The sequence below is a fragment of the Pantherophis guttatus genome, chromosome 3 (assembly GCF_059756535.1).
Source record: "Pantherophis guttatus breed Tessera chromosome 3, ASM5975653v1, whole genome shotgun sequence".
NCBI classification, from domain to species: domain Eukaryota; kingdom Metazoa; phylum Chordata; class Lepidosauria; order Squamata; family Colubridae; genus Pantherophis; species Pantherophis guttatus.
The window spans coordinates 119,306,928-119,333,072 of NC_142065.1; the positions used below are offsets into that span (position 1 = coordinate 119,306,928).

The window sequence follows — 26,145 nt, forward strand, 5'->3', positions numbered from 1 at the left end:
TTTATGACCACAATTGAGCCCCAAAATTTTTGCTGCTAACTGAAACATCTGTTAAATGGATTTTGCCCCATTTTATAGCTTTTCCTGCCACAGTTGCTAAGTGAATCACTGTAGTTTTAAGTTAGTAACATGTTTGTTAAGTGAATGTGGTTTCCCCATTGACTTTGTTTGTCAGGAGGTCACAAAAGGTGACCCAGTGGTCTTCCAGGTGCGATTCAAGGTGTTGGTCATCACCTTTAAAGCGCTCCATGGCACAGGACCCAGGTACCTTCGAGACCGACTTCTGCCACCAATAGCCTCCCACCGGCCAGTTCGCTCCCACAGAGAGGGTCTCCTCAGGGTGCCATCAGCCAAGTTATGTCGGCTGGTGACACCCAGGGGGAGGGCCTTCTCTGTGGGAGCCCCAGCCCTGTGAATGAACTGCCCCCAGAAATACGTAAGATCTCCAACCTCCGGGTGTTTCACTGCGCACTGAAGACCCTGTTGTTCCGCCAGGCCGGGCTATCAACATAATAATTTTAAATTGGGGTATTTTAAATTTTCGGGGTTTTAAACCGGGCCAAATCTATTTAATTATTTTAATTTTTAATCATTGTTTTGTCTTGTGTTTTTAAATTGGCTGTACACCGCCCTGAGACCTTCGGGAGAAGGGCGGTATAGAAATAAAATTATTATTATTATTATTATTATTATTATTATTATTATTATTATTATCGATCACATGACCCCAGGACACTGCAACTGTCATAAATAACAGTTGACAAGCATCCAAATTTTGATCATGTGACCCTGGGGATGCTGCAATGGTCATAAGTGGGAAAAACTGTCATAAGTCACTTTTTTCTGTACTGTTGTGAACAATTGAGGACTACCTGTATTTACTCTATATGGTTTAAAATTTTAGCTTAGTGCACTGTTCAAGCGGATGTCTATCATTAGAAGTGAACCCACTATGTGGCTAATGTCATACTTGAAATCAACAGAAAAGTAACTAAAAATAAAACTGCCAATGACCTTACATAAACCTGTGGACCCTACTTTTCTCCCACACATATAAAGTGATATCCAATAAAAGGAGATTCATAAGCAATAAAATCAAGTTGTTTGCACAAAAATAATTTAAAATTAAAGAAATCGCCACCTTTAGATGCTGTGGAGTCAGGATCCAAGAGTGAGTATGCAACCATGAAGTCTGCATGCCACAGGAGCAAACCTTTTATTTTCCTCCTTTAACGAAGAAACCTATCACCTTATCGTCTTATCCTGGGAGGTTCCCCATTTCCGTCCGTGAGGCTACTGTATCACCCAAAATGCTGGTGTGACTATGGCCAAGCCTACAGAGGCTCCTCGGGGTCCCAGCTACAGACATGCGGAGAGAACACAGCCAAACCTATCAAGAGTTGAAGTCGGACCTTTTCTTACGTTCCTCAAAAACAGGAGGCGCTCCAGATCTCCGCCGATGAAATTATACGGAAGGCCTTACCAACTTTGCGTTACGATTCTCAGCAAATGAGCAAGAACAGAAACTGTATTTTCCCTTCTTTGGGGGAATAAAACACAAACCGATCACCTACCCCACTGCTCGACGCCATCTTGCCTCTGAAGAGTCGGAAGCCGGAAAACGATCCTCACCCCCACCCCAGCGCTCGGGAAGGGCAGGCTCCGAGGCGTCGGAAGGGCTTGCTGGCTGCAGAGGCACCCGGGGAGTGGGAAGGAAGGTTAGGTAGGCCCCGGCCTTTTTTCAAAGCGACCAGGGGCTTCTCCGCCCCCGGTAGCGCCTTTCTGCTGGTCGGATACTCTCAAGTCTAAACCTGGAAGCTGAAGGAACGCGCGCTACGCGGTTTGCTTTTACTTTATGCTTTAAATAGACTCTAGTAGTTGCAAACCTTCAAACGATTGTGTTTGTCCACGTGTTCATGGCACGTGTCATTTCTGTAGCATTAGAAGAAACCGAGTTTTTAGTTTAAGTTTTTAAATTTAAAATAAACAGAAACGTATGTCAGAAGACCGAAGCAGGGTGGGTGAAATGGTTACTTTACTGCAGTATTTCTCAACTTTGGTGACTTAAAGATAGGGGGACTTCAACTCCCAGAATTCTCCAGCCAGTATGCTTCCTGGGAATTCTGGGCTTTGAAATCTGCCTATCTTAAACTTTTCCAAGGTTGAGCAAAACTGGTTTATCATTTTAAATCTGTGACTGGGAAAATGAAAACGATTTACTTCCGGTGAGGAATATACTGTCGTCTTATGAAGTTGACCTAAGCTTTTTTCTTCGAGAGGGACTTTCTCATTGGTTTAGAAAATTTCCTTTGAACAATTCGTGCACTTTATGGGAACTTTAGAGAATGGTGATATGGTAAGGAAATTCTTGCTTGCTTAGAACTTTTACTTGCACAGCCCTTTGTCGTTTTGTGAAACGGCAGTTTAACTTTTCAAAAAACGCATTTGGGCGTTAGTAGCCATTCTTGCCTCGCTCGATTCCTTAATCTGATTAACATTATACAACGTTTGTAAGATTCGGCTACTGCAGAAGTGAGCAATCCTTTTATATCGGCATAGCTTGTAACAAGGAAGTGATGCAAATTTCGTGGGATTTAGCACGCCCCTGGGCATGATTTTTCTTTGGAGAGGTAATTTCAATGGATCTTTTTTCTTCCTGTGTCTAAAAGTGTGTTTCCTGCTTCAAAATGGCGGGAAATCCCGCCCTTAATTTTTATCAATAGAGGCTGTGTGGGCTGCAACGAAGAAGTTAGGTACTTTAAGTTACTCATCTCTTTAGTATTGGCAGTAAGAGTGATAATTATACCAGACCTAAACTGTACTGTGTCATAAAGTTTATTGTGTGATTCTTATGCTAATCATACCTTGACCTAATCTTCCTAATAGATTCGGTATACCTCTTAAGCTCTATAGTGGAAGAGTCAAAAAGTTATGTGTGTGATCAATGAATGTAAATGTTGCCTCCCAGGCTTTATTTTGCTCTGTAATTATGTTGCATCTTTGCTGCAGTATTAAACATTAAGCCAATATGATTTATTCATTTTCTTTGCATGTCTTATTCTTTATAGATAATAATTCTGCTCACCTTTGGCTAAAATGAAGGCAATACTTCATATATCTGATGTACTAATAATGTACTAATGATGCACTACAGCAGCTGATGTAATTATCTAAACTTTCCAACATGCACTGGATCACTGTTTTAAGAACTGCTTCCTTTCGAACCCAGCACTTACCTGAACAGTTTCACATCCTACGTCTGTTTTCCAGTCATCTTTCAAATCAGGTGTGTATCATTTAGCAGTACTTGATTCTCCTTAGTATAATTTGTTTATGTACTTAGAATTCTAGAATTACTTTGATTTATGGCTCTATTAACTGAGAACTAAATCAATTGAAAATATTGGAATTGAAAAATATTTATATAATATTTTTATTTATCCTTCATTATTATTTTAATTTTTTATTTTCTTTTAATACAAAACATTCCATCATTTATTAAACAGTGTGTCGTCTGGGTACAAATTTTTTGTGTCATAACAGTAAAAGCATACCACCATATTCATTATTTATATCTACTCTTATATTAATATTAATACTTAACATATCTATTATAACATTTCTCTTATTTAACTTTACTGTACATTACTTTCATATTTATTCTCTAATCATTGATAAAATAAATCCCATATATTGTAATAATCGGATTCTTCCTTCCCTTTAATTGTGAGTGTTAATTTATTCATTTCTGCACATTCCAATATTTTCTTAATCACGTTTTCAACTGCAGGAATCTCTTCACCTTTCCAATTCTGTGCAAATACAATTCTAGCCGCAGTTATTACCTGAATAATCAAGTATACAATATCTACTATAATTCCCTGGTAAAATCCCCAACAGGAATATCTCAGGTTTTAAATCAATATACTGCTGCGTCATCTTCTCCAATCACATACGAATTCTTGCCCAGTATTTTTTTGCTTCTACAATGTCCACCACATCCAATCCCGGTGTCTGATGGCATTTCCAACATTTAGTTGATTTATCTTTAAACATTTTTGCCGGTCTTTCAGGTGAAAAATGCCATCTATAAAACATCTTGTGCAAATTCTCCTTGAATGCAGTAGACATTGTTATCTTATAATTTCTATCCAATAATTGCTGCCATTTATCTAGCTCTATCATATGTCCAATGTTTTTTGCCCATGCTTTCATTGTTTCTTTAACTTCTTCTTCTTCTAATTCGATAATAGCTATATAATTTTCTTATCATTCCTTCATCTGTTCCTGTTAATATCTTATCTAATTCTGTCAGTTCCATATGAAAACCATATAATTTTGCATCTTTTTTATATCTAGATTGCATTTGCAGTTGTGTATATCATACCATATCAATCCCCTGCTTTTCCAAATCCTGTTTCATTTTAAGTTCCCCCTTTTCTAACACTCCCACGAAAATAAGCCCTCCAGCAAGGACGGCCATTTTTGCCATGGATTGCGGCCACTTCTGCAGCAGGAGGCCAAGTGATGCGCCCCATGTGCCTCACAGCGGCCTTCTGAAGGATACTGTAGCAGCAGCTATCCACAATTTTTTTACACTTATTTCATCCCGACCGTACTGGGCTATGTGGGTCGGGGCGAAATAAAGGTTAACAAATTGTGGATAGCTGCTGCTATGATACCCTTTGGAAGGCTGGCACGAGGCGCGAGTCTCCTGCAGAAGTGGCTGCGCCTGAGGAGCACTTTTGGGAGAGAAGGCAAAGGGGAAGTGATTGCTTGCAAACTCCCGCCCTGCTCCCGTCTCTCCGCCGGGCGACTCCTGGCAGCCCCAGACGCCCAAAGCCTGTGCCCACCTGGCTCCCTTTTCCACAGTGGCTCTTTATTGAGGGGTGTGGGGGAGAAGCGAGACGCATAAAGCAAGACGGGTCGTTCATCATGCCGTCTCTTATCTCCCTCTCGCTGGGCATGGCAGGGCTTCCTGTCCCTGCCCAAATTGGATGCAATTTGGGGATGGCAAGTGGGGAAAGGTTGGGCTGGGGAGACGTGAAATGTGTCTTACCTGTCTTGTAGCTCCATCGCGTGTCTTGCCGTTGTCTGCAGGCAAATACGTTGTAGGGTAAAAGAAACCTCATGAGTTCAATCAAACTTCTCGAACTCACAAGAAGTTTGGTTTTACCCTACAACGTGTTTGCCTGCAGACAACGGCAAGACACGTGACAGCTGCAAGGCAGGTAAGACACGAGTCTCATGTCTCCCCAGCCCCACCCCTCCCCACCTGCCACCCCCAAATTGCATCCAATTGGGGCAGGAAGCCCTGCCATGCCCGGTGAGAGGGGGAGAAGAAACTGCAAGAGGAGCCCCGTCACGCTCCACGCATGTCCCTTCTTTCCCGCCCTACCTGCCATCCCCCTCGACAAAGACACGGCGGGAAAGGGCAGAAGCCAGGCTGCTGTTAAGGTACCATTGGGGTGTGCGGAGCCATCTTACCTGCCTTGCAGCTCCATCGCGTGTCTCGCCGTTGTCTGCAGGCAAACACGTAGGGTAAAAAAAACTCGTGAGTTCAATCAAACTTCTCGAACTCGCGAGAAATTTGGTTTTACCCTATGTGTTTGCCTGCAGACAACAGCGAGACACGTGACAGAGCTGCAAGGCAGGTAAAACGAGTGTCTCACGTCTCCCCGGCCCCTTGCGGGGGGGGGAAAGAGACAGCAAGAGGAGCAAGCCCCGTCTCGCTCCACACATCTTCTCTCCCGCCCCACATGCCACCCCCCTCGATAAAGGGCCGGGTGTTGTGGAAAAGGGAGCCAGGCGGGTGCAGGCTTTGGACGTCTGGGACTGCCGGGGGTCGCCCAGCAGAGAGATGGGAGTGGGGCGGGAGTTTGCAGGCGAGGGGGATGGATGGATGGATGGGAGGCGGGGAAGTGCCAAGAACGCTGGGGAGATTCCCACCTTTAGTTGCCCCAGCGAATAGTTGACAAGCGGCTCTGTTGTGCTGTCATACTTGCTGTCTCCTGCACCCCCAAAATAATAAGACACCCCCCCCCCCGATAATATGGCCAAACCCTTATTTCGGGGTTCAAAAAATATAAGACAGGGTCTTATTTTCAGGGAAACATGATAGGTTTTTTTGAGCTTGTCTTTTCTTTTTATTTCTCTTTCCTACGTATGTTATTGCCAGTCCTCTGATATATGCTTTGGCTATGTCCCATACATTTTGTAATGAAGTTTTTTCTTTTCTATTCTATTCTCTTAAAAAAAGAAAACCAACTCCTTTTCCATATGCTGTAAAAATTCTTTTTCGTTTATAATTGTTTGATTCAATTTCCATCTTAATTTCTTTTTTTGTCCCTTCCATATAATATTCATTGAATTATGATCTGTCCATGTGCTTGTTTCAATATTTATTTCTTGTATATTAGATAATAAATTGTCTGACATCCACATATCAATTTTGGACCAAGTCATATGTCTATTTGAGTAAAATGTATATTGACTTTTCTCTGGAAATCTTCCTTGTCATGCATCTTGAATACCTAATTCTTCCACCATTTTGAAAAAGGGTTTTGGAAGTGTTTTCCTAGCTTTCTTATTAATCTTTTTCGTTTTATAGTCCAAGTCCACATCCACAATTGCATTGAAATCACCTACTATACATGTTTTCATACTCCAATTCTATTATTTTCCTGTATAATTTACCATAGAAATCTTCTTGGTTATCATTTGGTGCGTATATTGCCACTAGAAGTATTTATTTATAGTTCATCCTTACCTCCACCATTAATATCCTCCCTTCATTATCCATCAAAATTGGTTTGGCCTTTATTGCCTCCTTAATATACAATACAACGTCTCTCTTACTTCAATGTGTAAGCGAACCATATAGTTTCCCCATTTTGGGATATTCCAAAAACTTTATATTGTTTTTTGATGTGAACAAATTATGTCCAGTTTTAATTTTTCCAATTTATTAAAAGTTCTTTTCCTTTTTATTGCCGAATTCAGTCCATTTATAGTAATTGTTGTTAATTTTATTTCTTCTTCCATGTTTTACTTATATGTGAATTTTGTTGCTCTAGTTGTCCTTATTTCTCTTGGCTCTCTTGGTTCCTATGCCCTTGCTCCTTCTCATAATGCTATTTCCAATCTTGAACAGCTTCTTTTTGTTGTTTGTCTCTCTCTTCCCTGAGTTCTTCTGGTATCTCTCTCTCTCTTCTCAGTCTCTCCTCCTCTTGAGGTCCCAAGTATTGATCATAAAATTGTTCTGCCTTCTCTATCGAGTCTAGTCTGTGTCTTTGCTCCTGCCAAGTCACCAACGCTCCTTCGGGTATCAGCCATCTAAAATTTATTCCTTTTTTAATTAAACATTTTGCCAAGAATTGATACTCTCTTCTCAGGTCTCTAATTCTTCTTGGTATTTGTTTTAACACTACTATTTCTCTGCCCTTGTACTTCATAGGAATGTTTCCTATACTCTGTAAAATCTCTGTTTTTATTGCTTTCTTGATAAATCTAACATGCACCTCTAGGTAGGTTATTTCTCATTGTGTATTTTGTATGCACTCTAAATATTTCATCAATGTCATTCAAAATTCTTTCCTTGGTTTCCTCCATTGCTTCCGCCAACAAATCTGCCATTATCTCTGGTAAATTTTCCCCTTTCTCTTCCACGTTCTGAAATCGCAGATAATCTGCTCGATCCATTTCTAAGGAGATAATTGTCTTCTCTTTGTTTCTGTCTGCTGCTGTTAGTGTATAATCCAGCTCTCCCACTCTTTTTTCTGTTAATTAGGCTTTTTCTTTTAATTTTTGCATTCTTTGCTCATTTTTCTCCATAATCCCTTGAACATTTTTAAATTCTCCTTCTACTTTCTCCATTCACTCATTTGATTTGCCTATTCTTTCCTTCAAGTTTTCATGAAGAACTTGTATCATATTCTTTAATTCTAATTGCATAGCATTGGTTTTTTCTTCTTGTGCCATAGAATCTAATGTTCTTTGACCAGCAGGGCTAGAAGTTGCAGAGGATGACACTGAGGACAATGCTGATGTTGTTTTCTTCATCTTGTAATGTCTTGATATTTGTAATCCACCAAATATAGCTCGTTGTATTTCCAAGCAATTTATGTCCAAGTATAGGCCTGCCAAAAAACAAGAGGAAAAAAAAAGCAAAACGCAATGAAATAAAAAACAAATAGAAAAATAGAAAACCAGAGTGGTGACAAAAAAGAAACGAGAAGCCAAAAAGCTTTGTAATCCAAATCCAAATCTCAGAGTTTTTCTTGCTTCTTTTCTTCAGGTTTTTCTTACCTTAATCCAAATTACCTCAGAGAGAGGAAAAATAAAATTTATAATCCAAATCAACCTCTCAGGCCCCCAAATTCCAGTTATTCCAAAAGAAAAATTCACAACGTTACCATATGGCGGCAAAAAGATATAAATAGGAGAAATAGAAGAACAGATAATAGCCACTTAAAAAGAAAGAAAAATAAAAGCCTTATTTCAAAGTGTCAGCTAAAAAAGAAAAAAGAGTTTCACGTTGGCCCGTTTCTGTTATTTCGCCTTTCAAGTTCCAAGAGCTGCACTATTCAGATGAAAAACAACAACAAAGCTCCCAGTGCTCCGCTCTCTGACAATCTAAACAACTTCTTATCAATTTAATTCACAGGCTCCAAGGTCACATCTCATCCTTGCTCTAATGTTTTTCAATTTTCACTATTGCCTCTGGATGGCACTGTTGCTCAGTTCAGTTAAATGGGAAGACCAAAAAAAAGAGAGAGAGAGAGAGAGAAAAGAAGAAAGTTTTTTTCCCTTTAAAAAAAGGAGTTTTTATAGTCACTTTTAGCTTGGTTGTTATTCCCCATTTTGAAAATTAAAATATCTAGTCCGGTTTTCTGACTTTGCTCTTCAAACAGCTCTTTCTAAGCCAATTTTTAGTTTAACTTTCTTTTGGCTCCACCCGCTTTCTCGCAGCTGTTCTTCCAAAGGTGGAAGGAAAAGTCCAATTCCACCTCCTCCTTTTAAGCCACCCTCTCTTCTCCTCGGTTCTTTCAAGGGGGTTCTTTAAAAAGGTTTCAAAAGAATACAAGTCTCACCCAGACCAATCATACCTTCTTCCGCCTCCACGTTCTTGCTGTGACTGCCCCAGCTTCGTAGCGACTTGCAATGGCCACCTTCTCAGTTGTCAGGGAGCTTTTTCCGGATCAATCAGGGAATTTGCGGATTTTCTGAGATCATCGGAATGTGCTCCCCTTGCTCACCATCCCTACAAAACAGCTTCGATCCCTAGAGACCACCCAGCAACGGAGTTATCAACAGCTTCCTCGGGAGCCCCCCAGGAGCATGTCGTCTTGCTGTGACACTAGCCACGCCTCCTCTCCATCCATTATTATATGCAGCCCTTTCTTAATCTGTAGATGCTAAATTATGGGCTTTGTTTTATTTATTACTTTCAATTTAAAAGATGCCAGATAGCTAGATTGGGAAAAATCACTTTGCTAGATTACATGTGGAGTTCTTTAATCACATAAACCTGGACTAGTTGGACAATCATCTGAATTAGTATTACAAAGTTACTTCAACATGTTTAGGAGGGCTTGTTAACAATATTTACATTAAGTATAATATCATATGCCAATTTTATTAATACATATCTTAGCACTGTAAAGTTTTGTCTTTTTAAAAAATGGAAGAGATATTCTCCTGAGTAGGCTCTGAGATAATGGCTGAGAGAAATTCATGCAGTGAGTTTGCCTAGCTTATGGACAACAAGAAGCTGTCTCCCATCTCCATACTCATGCCAATACTAAACATAACCAATATACCACACAGAATCAGAATAATCATTGAAAGTGCAGAAGTTCTTTTATTCTGTGTTTTACAAGTTGAATTTTATGACAATAACACGGACTAGAAGATCAATGCTATTTGTTTTCTACATCATGTTTGTATTACTCTGCTCTTTCACAGGTTACTGAAGATGCAGAAAAACAGTTATCGCACCAGCAGAATGCTGGTGCCTCAAAAAGAAACCTGATTCTCAAAGTTCCCAAGGTAATGCTGCATGGTGGTAACCTTTCTGGATCTACTGTGTTATTTTCCTCTCCAGGGTTTCTTGGAATTAGCACTGATACTCTGTTCAGTGGAATAAATGCACTTTAAATGAACTTGCATCTTTCCGCATAAGTTTTGTGTGTGTACGTATGTATGTGTACATAGATAGAAATATATGTGTGTACACATATATAGAAGCACAGAGAGATACGTGTATATATACATGCATATATACATATATAAATACATGCCCACACACATTCTGCTTTTTCAGTTTTATCCTCTCTTCCAGACATGTTCATGTGCTAACCAGACATATCAAATACAAGCCCTGCGGGCAGAATATAGCCCGTGATGGACCCAGATTTGGCCCACTGTGCTACCCCAGAGACAGCAAGGGAGCAGCCCCTGCTGCCCCGACCATGGCCCATCCAAGCTGGACACTCCCCCAGCGTGCATATAGGAGGCAATGAGCGTGCAGGGAACGACAATGTCCAACAGCAGAAGCCCACCAGCCCCTCAACTGGCGCACTCAGGGGCTCTTCAGCTCGCGCAGCACAGGTTGGGATGGGAGGCTGTGACAGTTGGGCCAGCCCTCCAAGCAGAGGCAGAGGTGCGGGGGGGAGGTATGTGATCCAGCCCGCTGGGTGGCTGACCATCCACCTGCTCTGTCCCACCATCTGTCTTTGCTTGTGCACCTCTACCTCCACCTGCTGTCAGTGCCGCTGGGGCGGGGTGGGGGTGGCGCCCTCGCTGGCCAACCTCGTTTTCCAGCTCTGCTATACATGTGGGACAAGCCTTCTACTTGCTGCTCCACTCATGACAGCCTGGGGCCGAGTGCACAGGGACTGCGGCTGGCAGTGACAGCGACCAGCTGAGCTGCCTCACCACAACACCACCATCTGTCTTTGCTCCTCTGATGGATCACGCCCCAGCACCAACCCTGGTCCCACCCCCCCCTCCGCCGGAGACACCTGGATCCCCTACAGGCCTGCCCAGTCCCCCACAGGCGGCCCCCAACGCAAGCAATGTTGAGCTGGCCATACCCACCAGTCGACGGTGACCATGACCACCCAGCCACGCTCTCCCCGGCAATAATGCTGATGCGGCCCTCAATGAAATTAGGTTTGACACCCCTATTCTAACCTCTTTGCCTTGCCTTGAACTCCTAGGGTACCAGGGATTTTAGCCCAAAGCAAATGGCTCTCCGTGAAAAAATCTTCAGCACCATAATTAGTTGTTTCAAGCGTCATGGAGCAGTAACAATAGACACTCCTGTGTTTGAGCTAAAGGTGAGAGTAAGTAATAATTTTGCTGTTGCTTATAAGGTTTTTGTAGCCTATTTCTTTGGAATAAAACAGCTTTTTTAATTTTAATTAATTAAACATGGTGATGGGTGAGGAGGAAGGAAGGATGGTTTTGTTTTGTTTTGTTGAATTCATTGGTTATGCTGCTACTTTGTTTCAAATAATGAAATTTAGAACTGGAGATAGGATAGTTTCTTAAATGGAAATGTATTTGTTCTGTAGTGTCCTTATACTGGTAGACCTTGAGTTATGACTGTAATGGAGCCTGCCCTTTACAGTCATAAGTTGTGACAGTTGTAAAGCAGACCAATCACATAACTGATCCAATTTTATGATTCTTTGTTGCAGTGGTCCTTAACACTTTAAATTCTACAGTGTCCCTTATTTTCATCAAAATATTTTTTAAGCTATGTATTTTACAAGTAGAATCATAATGTTGGGAGTACATGAAAATCATCAGGTTTGATTAGGATAATACTAGGAAATATTTCCAGCATACCCTAAGATAGATTTATCCTTTCCAAATATAACGTGAGGTGTTAAAGAACTAAAAAAGATGAATGTAAGCCAAATAAATTTTATTCCTAAGGATAAAGTCATAATAAAATGTTTAGTATCAATTTATGACAGCAATACTGTGTGTTTTGCAATAAAAATAGTAACTATAGCCATGTATTTCAAACAGATCACTGTGCAATAGCATCTCTTCCACAACGGAAGTTGTCATATATGAAAATATATCATAATATGATACATTATAGTACTATATCTTGACTGGTAATTTAGTGCTTAAATCTTGAATTATAAATTATCCAACTAAAAATTATTTCATATAATTATTTCATCAGGAAGTATTTTTTCTAAGCACATTCTGTCCTTTTTCATAACTGGGTTACTTTTATAAACCGTATTTTTCTTCAACCTGTTAAACACCGGTAGTACTTGATTTACAACAGTTCATTTAGTGATCTTTCAAAGTTACAGTGGCACTGAAAAAACGTACTTATGACCATTTTTCACATTTATGATAATTGCAGCATTTCCATGGTCACATGATTTACATTTGGATATTTGACAACATTCGGATGCTTAACAACTGGTTTGTATTTATGATGGTTGCAGTATCCAGGAGTCATGTGACCATCTTTTGCGACTTTCTGACAAGCAAAGTCAATGGGGAAGCCAGATTCACTTAACAACCATGCTGTTTATTTAAAAACTGCAGTGATTTACTTAACAAATGTGGCAAGAAAAATTAAATGGGGCAAAACTCACAAGTTTCTCACTTAGCAACATAAATTTTGGGCTCAGTTGTGGTCGTAAGTTGCAGATTGTTTAAATTTGACTTATTTGGTACTTCCCAAAATGTGTATTTGTTTCATATCCTTCTTGCTGGTCTTTGGTACTTCACTTTGTTTGAGGAAAATGTTTTTAATCTTATTCATGGCTTTAGAGCCAGACAACATAATATATATGAAATACACACATTCCCCCGACATTTCAGACATTTGTCAACTGGCTCACATTTGCAACTGGAAGCCAAGCACTCAACAAATATGTGATCCTTATTTGCAATCATTTCTGCGGGCTTCTCCAGGAAGTCAATCAGAAGCCGGCAAGAAAGGTTGCATTCAAAGAGGAGCTAAAGGGGATGCAAGAAAGGAGCAGAAATCTTCAGGATTTCAGCTCCATTCCTACAGCCTACTGAAGAATTTCCCCTCCCCTCCCTTCCATGCACGAGGGCTCCAAGCAGGCTACAGGAACATTTGCGAGCCAACTACCTCTTTTGCTCCATCTGCTTAACAACCCATGAGATCACTTAACAGCTACAGCCAGGAGTGCCTAGATTTGCAGTCATTGAGCAAAGCAGTAATATGGGCATTTTGTTTAATAACTGCTTTGCTCAACAACCGAGATTTTGGCCCCAATTGTGGTTGTAAGTCAAGAACTACTTGTACATATAGACATACAGTGGATATAAAAAATCTACATACCTTGTTAAAATGCCAGGTTTTTATAATATAAAAAACAATCAGACCAAGATAAATCATTTCAGATTTTTTTCCAACTTTAATATAATGTATAAGCTGTACAATTCAACTGAAATCTTTTAGGGAGGTAAATAACAATAAAAAACATACAATTTATTATAACTTCAAACCATTATTAAATGAATGGTCCTAAGTTGAAGACTACCTGCAAAAGTAAGCATTAGGATACATAACGTTACTTTAAAATATAATGAAATTATTATTAAAAAATAATAATACATATAGCAGCTATTTATATAAATAATATTATTCAGCTATGCATGCGTGTGGGACAAATAGACAGATTCAAGCAACCTGAAGATTCATTAGAGTCATTTTAAAATGGAAGAAGATAAATACTCTCTGCCAGGATATTTCTTCCAAATGAGATTAATGTCATCCAAGATTCTTTGTAAAGAGAGTAAAAGAGGAGCATGTGACTATGGGATTCCATGAAGCTCTTCCCACATGGGCATAATATGATATAGATAGAGCAATGATTCTCAACTTTTTCTTCACTACGGACACCCTTTAAATACCTTTTGTGGCCATGGACCATCAAGATGTAACGCAAGATTTAAATCATTTCAAGCCTTTGCAGACCCCCTGTGACAACATTGAGCCCCCCCCCCGCCCCCCATGTCTGCAGACCACAGGTTGAGAACCACTGATGTAGAGGGATATTTTTATAATACTGACACAATACCGCAGAGGATAGTGCATTGAGACTGGCCAAGGCGAAAACCTGTGAAATTTTGATTTTGGAATGGAGAAAAGATAGGATGATGGCATTTGATCTTATGAAACAAACATGGAATGTGGGGTTGGATATTTAACTACTGTATTTTTCAGAGTATAAGACGCACCGGAGTATAAGATGCACCTTAGTTTTTGGAGAGGAAAATAAGAAAAAAGCTGGTTGGCCCGGGTATTCCGGACTTCCCGGAATACCCCCAATCAGCTGTTCCCAGAGGTGAATTTTAGCAACAGGTTCCTTGGTTGTGAGCTCCGTGCCTTGCTTTTTTTTTTTTGCTTTTTTTTCTGCCTCTGAAACTTCTGAAACTCTGTTTCAGAAAAAACTTTTTTTCCTGCCTCTGAAAGCCTCCAAAACAGCTTCAGAAAAAAAGCCTCTGAAGCTCTGTTTGGGGGCTTCTTTTCTGAAGCTCTGTTTGGGGGCTTCTTTTTGAAGCTTTGTTTCTGATGCTTTTTTCAGTCTCTGAAACCTCTGTTTGAGAAGCTGGGTGGGGCTACATTTGGAGTATAAGATGCACCCAGATTTTCACTCTCTTTTGGGGGGGAAAAGGTGCGTCTTATACTCTGAAAAATACAGTAGATTCATTTGGAAATCAGTATCCTATGTATGTTGCTTAAGGTGACTCCTGGCTTTTTCAAAACGGAATAGAGAGACATTAGCAAGGGTTTGCTAATAGAGTTTGCTAATAGCCTTTTTTTTTTTTTTTTTTAAGAAAAGATAATTTCTCTTACAGCCAGATCCATAGGAAAAAAAATAATTTTAACCAAAAATTAATGAGATTGTACTAGACCCGTGATGGCGAACCTATGGCACAGGTGGCATGCAGAGCCATATTGGGCACGCGAGCGTTGCCCTAACTCAGCTGCAGTGCGCATGTACTCGCCGACCAGCTGATTTTCGTGCCTTCCGGCCTCTGGAGGGCCTCCGGGGGGATGAGGAAGGCCCGCTTTCTAGAAGCCTGGGGAGAGTGAAAACGGCCTTCCCCACCACCCCCAGAGGCTGGAAACAGCCCGGGGCACATTGAATTATGGGTTGGGCACACGCGCACGCGAGCCCCTCACACTCCCTCTGCTTTTGGCACACGACGGCAAAAAGGTTAACCATCACTGTACTAGACTATTAATAATCTATCTTTTTTTTTTTTTTTTTGCAATAAAAAAAAATAATCTATCATTTCTAACAAAGTAACAAGTAAGTATGATGTCCCTACTTGTGGCTGGATGCCATAATTACAAGCGCCTCATTCTAGTATCCTACTATAATTCATCTTCATTTTCTTCCAAGTTGTAATTTGATCCTAAATTACAGTTTTACTAAGGTAGCAACTCATTTCTTAGAGAAATAAATTATTTCTAAATTATTTCTAATTCTAAAAGAAATAAATGTTTTGGCCATTTTCTCTCTAATATAATTAGAATCATCAGTTTAATTCCTCTAATATATAATATTATAAATTTAGACAAAAAAGAGGAAAGAATTCACTGTTCTTGCTGTCTGGTTACAGCAGCGCAAAACAGGTGTTCACCTGCAAAATGGTGCTGGGGAACATGACTATGGTTATGAGGAACGCAAGATTGAAGTGTCTTGGGAAATTAATGGCCACCAGGTGCCTGATCCAGATCATTGAGGGCTTAACACCCACCAAATGTCACATGTGAGACCTGACTTTTGTGTCAGCAGAGTGGCGATATGAGCTGGTCAGGATCAACATCTGTCCCTTGTCATGTCCATCTTATCGGTTGCCTGGAGTTCTCTAGTATTGCTGTCCATTGCAGGGAGTCTGGGCCTACTTATTTAATCGACCACAGACGCCTGATAGATTCTTCTGGGTTTCAGAGGGAACCTGAAGAAATTTCTTTGGGGTGCAGTTTGGATGAAGCCTTAACCATGTCTTAAGGATGAGACGATTATAGCTAGCTTTATATTGGATTGTGCATGTGGTTTCTTCCGGTTTTGAATCTTGAAGTAGTCCCTGCTTTTCACAAAAACCATGGGAAATGAAACAACAAAGGAGATGCCTGGAACACTGCTGGAGGAAAACTAGGAGTGAGTCCATCTGGACATGGGTAAGAGTTTATAGTAAGGATTATATTGTGGCAATAAGAAGAGCAAAATGTAATTGTTTTTCTGCTCTTATTGTGTCAGCCAGCAGCCTTAGGTAGGATGACCTGGGCTGGGACAAAAGGATTACAGGAACATTATAAAAACTGCTGTGAGGATATTCTAGACATCTGACTGATAAAATCTGATTTTATCTAGAATTTGCTCTGATTTGGATTCTGGCTGTGCAGGTCCTGTTGAGGTAATTGTGACATAGTTTAGGTTAATTTGGGAGGGGAGTTTGTGTTTGTAACTTTAAGGACATGGGCAGAATCCTCAGAGCTGTGAGTGTATTATAGCAACGTGTCTCCTGGTTGATAAAGGCCTCCCAGGAGATGGAAGGAGGTTGGGCCAAAGTGGTAATACATTCATCCTTGAGTGAGAAGGTAGTTCTGCCTGCCCTGAAGGAAGCAGTGGTCCACCCTTCTGAAGAAACAATAGCTGGACAACTTTCATCTGGCTGCATATTCAGATGGTCTTTTTTTAAAAAAAAAAATTATAAAGTTTTTTTTATTTTTTAGGCAAACACACATACAAACATACAATGTATTTTCTTTGAACAGAGTATTTGGCCAGTTCACAAATTTAGACAGTGTTTAGTCATTGCAATTAAATTTACAATTTCTATATTTCCTTTTTGCCATATTTATTTCTCATCTATTATTTTTTAAGAACCAATATTACCCTTCATTCTCATCTCTAATCTTAATCAAATTCAGTTTTTCCCTGCTATTCTATATTATACCCCTTCCCATTGTCATCTATTTTTATATCTATCCTCACATTGGTTAGTTATGTAGTGTTGCAATTATTTAATTCTTATAAAAATAGTAAATCTGCTTATTTTATAACATACAGTTCCTTTGATAATACAAATCCAACATTTTAGTATAAATCAGTTAGATATATAACTATCTTTTTTGTGTATTAATCAATATGAACATGAATATTCCAATTATTTCCATGCAATCCAATTTCTTACAAATCAATTAATTATAGCCATTTCTGCTTTCAACACACTATGCCAGCTGCACTGGCTCCTGGTGGTCTTCCGAGTGCGATTCAAGGTGTTTGTCACCACCTTTAAAGCGCTCCATGGCTTAGGACTGGGGTATATACGAGACCGCCTGCGGCCAGCAACAGCCTCCCACCGGCCAATACGCTCCCACAGAGAGGGGCTCCTCAGGGTGCCGTCGGCCAGACAATGCCGACTGGCGACACCCAGGGGGAGAGCCTTCTCTGTGGGGGCACCAGCCCTCTGGAATGAGCTGCCCCTTGAGATTCGTCTCATCCCCGACCTACGTACCTTTCGCCGCGCCTTGAAGACCCTCTTGTTCCAACAAGCCGGCCTGGCCTAATACAAATTTTAGAATGGGTGTATGTGTGTTTTAATCTATGGGCCAAATTTTTATATATTCAATTTTAAATTGTTTTAAATTTTGTATATTTATATGTGTTTTAATATGGCTGTACACCGCCCTGAGTCCTTCGGGAGAAGGGCAGTATAGAAATCTAATAAATCCTAAATCCTAAATATACAATTGAAAGCATTTCAATTATTACAGTTTCCCTAGTTAAATAGAGCTTTCCCCTTATATTACTCATTTTCACATCTTAAACTCTCCTAATCAACCAAATAGTTTTCCCCATTTGATCCTCCAAACCACAACTTAATCATTTCTACTTTCATCACAATATGCAATTAAAAATATTTCAATCATTACAGTTTCCCTAATATAATTTAAAAATGTTCTAGCTGTTATCCAAGCCACAACTTAATCCTTTCTACTTTCACCACCATATACCATTAAAGGTATTTCAATTGTTACAGTTTAAGCTTATTCATATTTTAAAGAAAAACAAAACTTGTCATTATCTAAATTTCAAAGATACAAATACAAATACAAATATTCCAATTATTATTCATTTCATTTTTGCAATCATGATTTCCCATTTATTTCTTACTACAATTCATATTTCAATTCTAAATACATATAACATCTTTCTCTTTCATTTCTTTTTCTCCCTTCCCATTTTTATTTTTGCCTTTTTCTTTCCCCTTTTTTTCTTTTGTGCTTTAAAATCTTGAACTCTCCTCTTCTCCAGCGCGCTGCTTGGAGAATCCAAAGCATGGGATTATTCATAGTGTATTAGCCAGAGACTGAGTGTATGTTCCTTTAAATTTTGTCTTGGTCACGCCTCCTGTGCTCGGCTGAGGTTAGTTTTATTCACTTAGTCGAGCTGAAGAGACTGCTATTTGGCTTCTAACTGTTGTTTTATCCACGCTTTGGATTCTTCAAATTGATTTCCTAATTTCTCCTGGAGCCTTCTTTCTTTCTCCTATTATTTGGACTTGATCTCTGCTGAGGAAGGTGGTGAGTCGTCTGGGACGGCTACAGGCCCCCCACCACCCATGGCCTAATTATTCTTGTCAGCCATAGTTTCAGAGCTCTGTCCCGTTGGGGCCATCTCTGTCATTACTTTGCCGCCGGTGTGTGAGCTGGTTCCCCGGCTTGCCGGCACAACTGCCACCATCAATTTGCTCCAATTTCTGTTTAGATCGGGCGGCTCCAGAGTCACTGCCAACTGACAGGGCATACTCTGAGGTAAATTGCTGGCTTTGCTGCGCTGGGAGCGTTGTTTGTATAGCTCGTGCAGTTGCTTTTACCGTGGCAGCGCTTTAGATCCTCTACCCGATCTTGCGCTTTGTTCGGCTACCGGCGGAGGCTGTGGGCGACGAGGAATGGTTTCCCGCCTTTGAACTACTGACAGGCCGCCTTTGAACTACTGACAGGCCGGCCGCAGAGGCGCTCAACGGCAGATTCCCGCCCTGCGCCATTTTGGATTCAATTTGACTGTGACCGGAGCGCTGAGGAGAGCGCCTGCAGCTAATTGATTGCTCCGCTATTTACAGAAAGTTGTCCTTTGCTTGCTACTGATCTTTGCCATTATTTTGGATCTCTAATTGACTGCCAGCTGAGCGCGGAGGAGTGCACCAGTCGCTAATTGATTGCAAAGCTCTTACCGGACAGTTATTCTTCTTCTACTGGCACTAGATTCAAAGTCCTGTCCCAGAGCCTCTGACCATAATCTGCCGATCCATTGACTTACCATCTGGTCTACAGGTCCTTCTATTGTTGGCTGTATTTCTTCAGGCTGCTGCCCATCCACGGCGCTTGGGGCGTCGCTCCTGTGAATTTAAATATATAAATATATAAATACATAAATTTAAAAAAAAAAGAAAAAGAATCAATAATTGAATTCTATCAAGATTCAGCACTCTTCATTCTATTCAATATAGAGTAGAGTGATTATTATACCTTATCATAATGGCTGACCATGACCTTTCCTCTGATCTGGCCTTCTGACAGCCCAGCCACGGCCGTTCCACCTCCTCCACCTAAAAAATCTAAGAGTTCCAGTAAGCGTGCTAAGCACTTAGCATCAGCTTCGGAGCCATCTACAGCAAGAGGCACCAAACAGCCCTCAGCAAATGATAAGGCTGAACAACGGAGGCATAAGGCTCGAGCGCCAATTTGACCTGGCCCAACAAAGGGCCCAATCATCAGGTCTCCTCAGGGTGCCTCTGTTTGGTCCTGTGGCCCCAGGGCCCATTGCAGCAGCTCACACCTTCTTGGAGGCAGATCAAAACCTTGCCTCAGATGTAATGATACCACAGTCAGCAGGTGGTATGGACGCCACGGTGCTCCCAGCTGGTCATCTACTGCATCCACAGGCTCCATCTCTCCCCCAGGCATCCTCTGCACGACCTGCACCGGAGGCCACATTTACACCTACTGCAGCCAGCCTTTGTTCCGGGGAGGGCCCTCATTCGAGCCTGCCACTCGATGTTCGATTGTGGCAGAAACGATCTCTAGATTTCTAGCAGTGGGGGCTCTTCCAATTCATCCCCCTCCCCCTTCACTGCCACCTTCTCAACTGCAAGTCCCAACCTACGTGGATCATCATCAGGACTATGCTAGCTATCAAGATTCCGTCCACAGTGAAGACTCACTTTGGGACGATGATGATCACAGGGACACGGAATTCTCAGAGGATGAAGGTCTACCTTCTGATAGACCCCCTATGACCAGGCTTTTCCGTCGGTCCCTCTTTAAATCGCTATTGCACAAAGCCAAGGTCTTGACCAACTTGGCAGCTTCTGATACCCAACAGCCTTCCTCTGACGCCTCACACCAACATGACAGCCTCTTCACTGTTCCTAGGGCGGAATCAGACTATCCCATGCCCACAACTCTTTTCAGAGGTGGTCCAACACCCATGGGGAGTTCTAGGCTCCCTGGCTGCGCCAAATGCTCTGGACAAAAAGCTGTACTGTTTGGCCCCTAATCTGCAAGAAATGCTACAACTACCATCCGTAGATGCTCCTGTGGCACACCTGACATCGTCTTCAGTCTTATCCAATAAGTCGGAGACTGCCTACGCTCTGAGGATAGGAAGACGGAACTCGTTCTCCAAAAGAATCACCAGGTTGCCACATGGGCTATACGTGCGGCCACATTGGCTTCATTTTTTAGCCGCGCCTCATTGATCTGGTTCTGCCAGTTGCAAGACTGCCTGCCTTCTGAAGACAAAAGATTGCACCAGGATATTAATAAGTTGTTAGCGGCGACGGAATACTCGGCCGACGCTTCTCTGGATGCTGCGAAGTTCACTTCGCGAGCCTTAACTACTTCTGTAACTTCTCGCCGCCTCCTTTGCCTCTGCCATTGGAGGGCAGACATCAAATCTAAGTGGAAGCTGGCATCTGCCCCCTTTAAAGGGTGCCACCTCTTTGGCGAGGCGCTAGATCCCATCCTTGTTGAGGACAAGGACAAGTGCAAAGTGATGACTTCTGCGTATTGGCGGGTGGATTGGAGGTACACTCCCTACGCTCAATGGCCGCCCTTTCGGGCTGACTCTGGACCCGGTGGGTCATTTCCATACCGCTCCTACTCCCAAGGCTTCAACAGGCCCTCCGACAGGTCTTCCTTTCGCGAGAGAGGTCTCAGACCATCCCCATGCAAGAAACCTTTCAGGGGCACCGGAAGTAGGCCCTTCAGGAGAGGAAAATGACTCTCAATCGTTTGTTCCCATTGGTGGTCGTCTTCATCTTTTCAAAGACCAATGGGAATCGACCACGACGGACGCCTGGGTCCTGCAAACCATACAACTTGGACTTACCTTGGAATTCCGCTCCAACCCTCCCAACAGGTTCATCCAATGTCCCATTTCAGCAAACCCGGAAAAGAGGAGGTTGTTGGATGCAGAAATCCAGCACCTCCTGGACATTTGCGCTATAGAGCTGATTCCTACAGAACACCAAGGGACCGGCTTCTATTCCATTTTTTTCCTGGTAACCAAGAGCTCCGGGGGTTGGAGAGGGATCCTAGATCTCAAAGAGCTCAACAAATTTATAATCTACCATCAGTTCAAGATGCAATCTCTAAGGTCAATATTGGATTGCATTCGACCAGGAGACCTGATGCCTTCTATCGACCTGAAGGAAACCTACCTGCACATTCTCATCCATGCCGCACATTGTCGCTTCCTCCGATTCACCTATGCCAATCGGCATTTTCAGTACTGGGCCATGCCATTCGGCCTTTCATCAGCCCCCCCGGACATTCACGAAAATGCTAGCCTCCGTGGCAGCCTCCCTCAGGCAGCTCCCTGTACAACTCTACTGTTACCTGGACAACATCCTCATTCTGTTGTCCTCGCCCGACAATGCCTTGGGAGATCTCGAAGCAGTGAGACACTCCCTGCAGATACAGAGCTTCACATTGAACCTCGACAAAAGTCATCTTCATCTGATCACTCGCATATTACATCTGGGTGCGGTCATAGACTCACAACGGGGCATGGTGTTCCTGTCCGAGGACCGCCGCCTCAGCATCCGCTCTTTGGTGGCTCAGGTGTTATCGCTTCAGAGGGTGCCACTGATTCTTCTGTCAACACTGCTCGGGAAAATGATATCATGCATATCTATCATTCCGTGGGCGAGATTCCATTCCCGGCCGCTGCAGTGGTACCTCCTGCCATACCAGAAAACCCGCTGCAGCAACTCCAGATCACGGGTTCGGATTCCGTCAGAGGTGCGCCTTTCCCTTCACTGGTGGGCCTCGATGACCATGCTCAGTGGATGCCTATTCCAGGATCCTCCACGAGTGAGGGTCACAACAGATGCGAGCCTGCTGGGGTGGGGCGCCCATCTTCAGTCCCACGTGGCACAGGGCCACTGGTCTCCAACAGAGTTAGTCAACGACATCAACTGGCTCGAGCTTCAAGCGGCCAGACTTGCCCTGCTACGGTTTCAACCCCTCGTGGAGGGTCAGCATGTCCGGATACTCACGGACAAAGTGACAGCAAAGGCACATGTGAATCGTGAGGGAGGAACGCGATCCGTGCCCCTAATGGAAGAGTCAACCAGATTGCTCACCTGGGCAGAGCAGCACACGTTGTCGTTGACGGCGGAACATATCTCCGGGACCGCCAATCTTCAAGCGGACTGGCTCAGCAGGCAGCAAATCAATCACACGGAATGGCGCCTCCATCCGTCCCTCTTCCACGAACTGTCGGACAGGTTCGGTCGGACAGTCCTCGACCTGTTTGCTCATCTGAACAACACCCAACTACCAAGATTTTTCACCCAGTTCCCATGTCCCACGGCAGAAGGCGTCGACACTCTCTGCTGCCCCTGGCCTCCGGGCCTGCTTTATGCCTTCCCTCCCCTCCCACTCCTGCTGAGGGTGATTCGGAAGCTCCTGCTGGAGAAGGCAGATGTCCTCCTTGTCGCTCCGCACTGGCCTCGCAGGCCATGGTTCGCAGACCTAGTGAGCTCTCGGTCGCCTGTCCCTGGAGGATTCCAGGGGACAAGATCTCTCTCAGCCAGGGGGTCATACTGCAGTTGACCGTCTGGCACTTGAGAGGATCCTCCTGACTAAGGACAATTTCTCGGGGCGAATGATCTCAGTCATCCAGGCTTCCAGGCGGCCTTCTACGACAAGGATCTACAACGCTACTTGGCGTTCGTTCTGACTACTGCATCTGTCTCTGATGTCCTGGATTTCTTGCACGCCGGCTTCGATAAGGGCCTGGCCCCGAACACACTCCACAGACATGTGACGGCCCTGGACATGATCTTCTCCGATGGCGATGAGCGTTCACTTTCTCACAACCCATGGATTCAGAGCTTCCTGAGGGGTACTTCCAACCTCTGCCCTTCCGTGGTTCACCGCTATCCTACATGGGATCTTTCTCTGGTCCTTCATGCCCTTACTTCCTCTCCCTTCGAACCATTGGGATCCATTGGGCTCCCTCTCCTGACGCTCAAAGTCGTTTTCTTGCTTGCAATAACATCTGCACGCCGGATTTCAGAGCTACCTGCCCTGTCCGTGAAAGACGATCTGCGCGTCTTCCATTCTAATAGAGTCATTCTGCGGATGGACCCCTCCTTTCTGTCCAAGGTCAACTCGCTATTCCACCATGCGCAAGAACTTGTTCTTCCGGATTTCTGTCCCAACCCGAGGCATCAGTTAGAAGAACAGTGGCATACCTTGGACGGTAGGAGGGCCCTCCGTCGGTACATCAAAAGGACCGTCTTTTCATCACTCCGAAGCCCTATTTGTCTCGTTCCTCCTGGCGTCATTGGGCAAGAAAGTTTCCTCTATCACCATAGGGAGATGGCTGAAAGCGTGCATCTGTAAGGCTTATACCCTCAAAGGCAAACCCCTACTAGGGAGAATCCTGCCCCACTCCACGAGAAGCACATCTACAACCGCGGCTTGGGCAACTGAAGCCTCAGTTTCAGAAATCTGCAGAGCAGCCACATGGACAACCTTGTCTCCATTTATCAGACATTATAAGGTTGACTCCTTTGCATCGGCTGAAGCATCATTTGGTCGCCGTGTGTTGCAATCAGTTCGAGCTTTGACGGCCACCCTGGACCTTTCAGATGTCCCGCCCCTAATGGAATTTGCTTGGGTATATCCCATGCTTTGGATTCTCCAAGCAGCGCGCTGGAGAACGGACATTGCTTACCTGAATGTCCCTTCTGGGCACGCTGCTGGAGAATCCAACCCACCCTGTTGAGTTTCTGTGTTTCAGGTCCGGTCAGATCAACTTTCTTCTTTTCTCATCTGGGCTCCTCATTCTGCCTTCGTGAACAAAACTAACCTCAGCCGAGCACAGGAGGTGTGACCAAGACAAAATTTAAAGGAACATACACTCAGTCTCTGGCTAATACACTATGAATAATCCCACGCTTTGGATTCTCCAGCAGCGCACCCAGAAGGGACATTCAGGTAAGCAATGTCCGTTTTGCCCTAAATTTCCCATTGTTTCCCATCTATTTTCTCCTTTTCTTACCTCCCCACTATTTATCCCACTGTTTATCTCAGTGTAATCATTCTGTGTTTCACAGACCTGGACTCTTCTATTTTGCCCTGTGAATTTTATAGTCCAGTCCAAATTAAACAATACTATCCCCCTCTTTTTTTTCCTTTATTTATCTTTAGGTATACAGCACTTCTGTTGTAGGGCTTAATGTCTCAGATTCTTTTATTGAATAGCCCGAAGGCCTTTTCAAAAAAAAAAAAAAAGATAAAACAGTTATAGAAATAACAGTCTAAAAATATATGATATATGACATTTAAAATTTAACAATATCAAAGTTCAATAACTAGATTTCCAAAACTAGATATCCCAGATAATATAGCTCCTCTCTAACTCAGCTCATCTTTCTTACAATCAATTAAATTCTTTTCGATATAACTGGCTCGTATTGCTGTCATCCTTTTAAGATAGCGAGTGATAGCCCTTACCAAGGGAGGAGAGTCTGCCTTCAATAGAAATGATAATTTATGCCTTACATTCCAGTGGGGAAATTTATTTATAATTGGGGACAGATATTGTTTTCTTACTTCCTCATACAACCTACATTCAAATATTATATGCGCCGTATCCTCCACGACGTTTGCCCCACATATACATGTTCTTTCGTCATACGGGATTTTCCGGTAACGGCCAAATTTAACGTTGGTATCTAAAAGTTCAAATCTAAACTTGACAAATAGCTCTCCACTGATGGCATTTCTAGATGTAAATATTTTTCCAGGGTAAAAGTTGTTTTAACTGCTGTCAGAAGCTTAAGGGAGTGATTAGTTGAAAGAGTTGCCATGTCCATTTGCCCATGTATATCTTTAATCCGTTGTTTAACTTGCTTCAGTGTGTCACACAACAGGAACCCTACGCCATATCGATTCAATATTTCAGACAGCCGAGTTAGCCAGGAATACCTTTGAGGATTTGAAATCTGTTCCTCTAGGCAGATTTTGGGAAGTCTGCTGGCCTCCATCTGAGTCATTTTTAGCCAGTAGACTACCGCCCTGGTAATTGTGTAGGTGTGCAGTGAAAAATGTCCCAATTCAGCTCTGACGGCTGCAGCTGAAGTGGAATTTTTTACCCCCAGCATCCTCCTTAACAAATTATTTTGAGTTCTCTCCAATATGGGGCCCTCTGTAAGACCCCAAATTTCGACACCGTAGAGCATAATCGGAACAAGTTTAGCCTGAAAGACTTTACGAATTGGTAAAATCGAGGTAGGTTGAATACGTTTACTTAATTTGGATACAAGGCTTGCCGCAGCTCTAACCTTTTGAAAAAGGTATTGATGGTGCAGAGTCCAACCACCTGCACTGGAAAAAAAATTCCAAGATAGGTATATTGGGTAACTTCCTCAATCTTTGTGTCATTAATATGCCAATTATGCTTTTTATTCTTATTGGGCTTAATGTCCAATTCTCTTTTATTTTTCTTAACATTCAAAAAAAAGGATCTATTTATTTTCTTTCCAATCCTTTAACCAATTTTGGGGTTACTTCTTCTAATTCTTAAATTTTTC

At 42.5% G+C, this 26,145-nt stretch overlaps 2 protein-coding genes across 16 annotated transcripts in view; one reads left to right on the top strand and one right to left on the bottom strand.

The window, feature by feature from the left end:
* The window catches only part of ZMAT2 (zinc finger matrin-type 2), a 114,681-nt gene extending 112,986 nt beyond the window's left edge, over window positions 1-1,695 (bottom strand). The window contains exon 1 of one of the 2 annotated variants that reach the window (XM_034411639.3): window positions 1,575-1,695. In XM_034411639.3, coding sequence (XP_034267530.1) covers window positions 1,575-1,592 — 18 coding nt within the window. In that variant the 5' untranslated portion in view covers window positions 1,593-1,695. Of the gene's footprint in view, window positions 1-1,141 lie in introns of both variants that reach the window. The other variant, XM_034411638.3, reaches the window with a different exon arrangement.
* The window catches only part of LOC117662300 (histidine--tRNA ligase, cytoplasmic-like), a 48,979-nt gene continuing 24,411 nt past the window's right edge, over window positions 1,578-26,145 (top strand). The window contains exons 1-4 of one of the 14 annotated variants that reach the window (XM_034411636.2): window positions 1,578-1,840; window positions 3,069-3,286; window positions 9,967-10,050; window positions 11,223-11,342. In XM_034411636.2, coding sequence (XP_034267527.1) covers window positions 3,185-3,286; window positions 9,967-10,050; window positions 11,223-11,342 — 306 coding nt within the window. In that variant the 5' untranslated portion in view covers window positions 1,578-1,840; window positions 3,069-3,184. Of the gene's footprint in view, window positions 2,754-3,068; window positions 3,287-9,966; window positions 10,051-11,222; window positions 11,349-26,145 lie in introns of all 14 variants that reach the window. The other 13 variants (XM_087891217.1, XM_034411629.2, XM_034411633.2 and 10 more) reach the window with 13 other exon arrangements.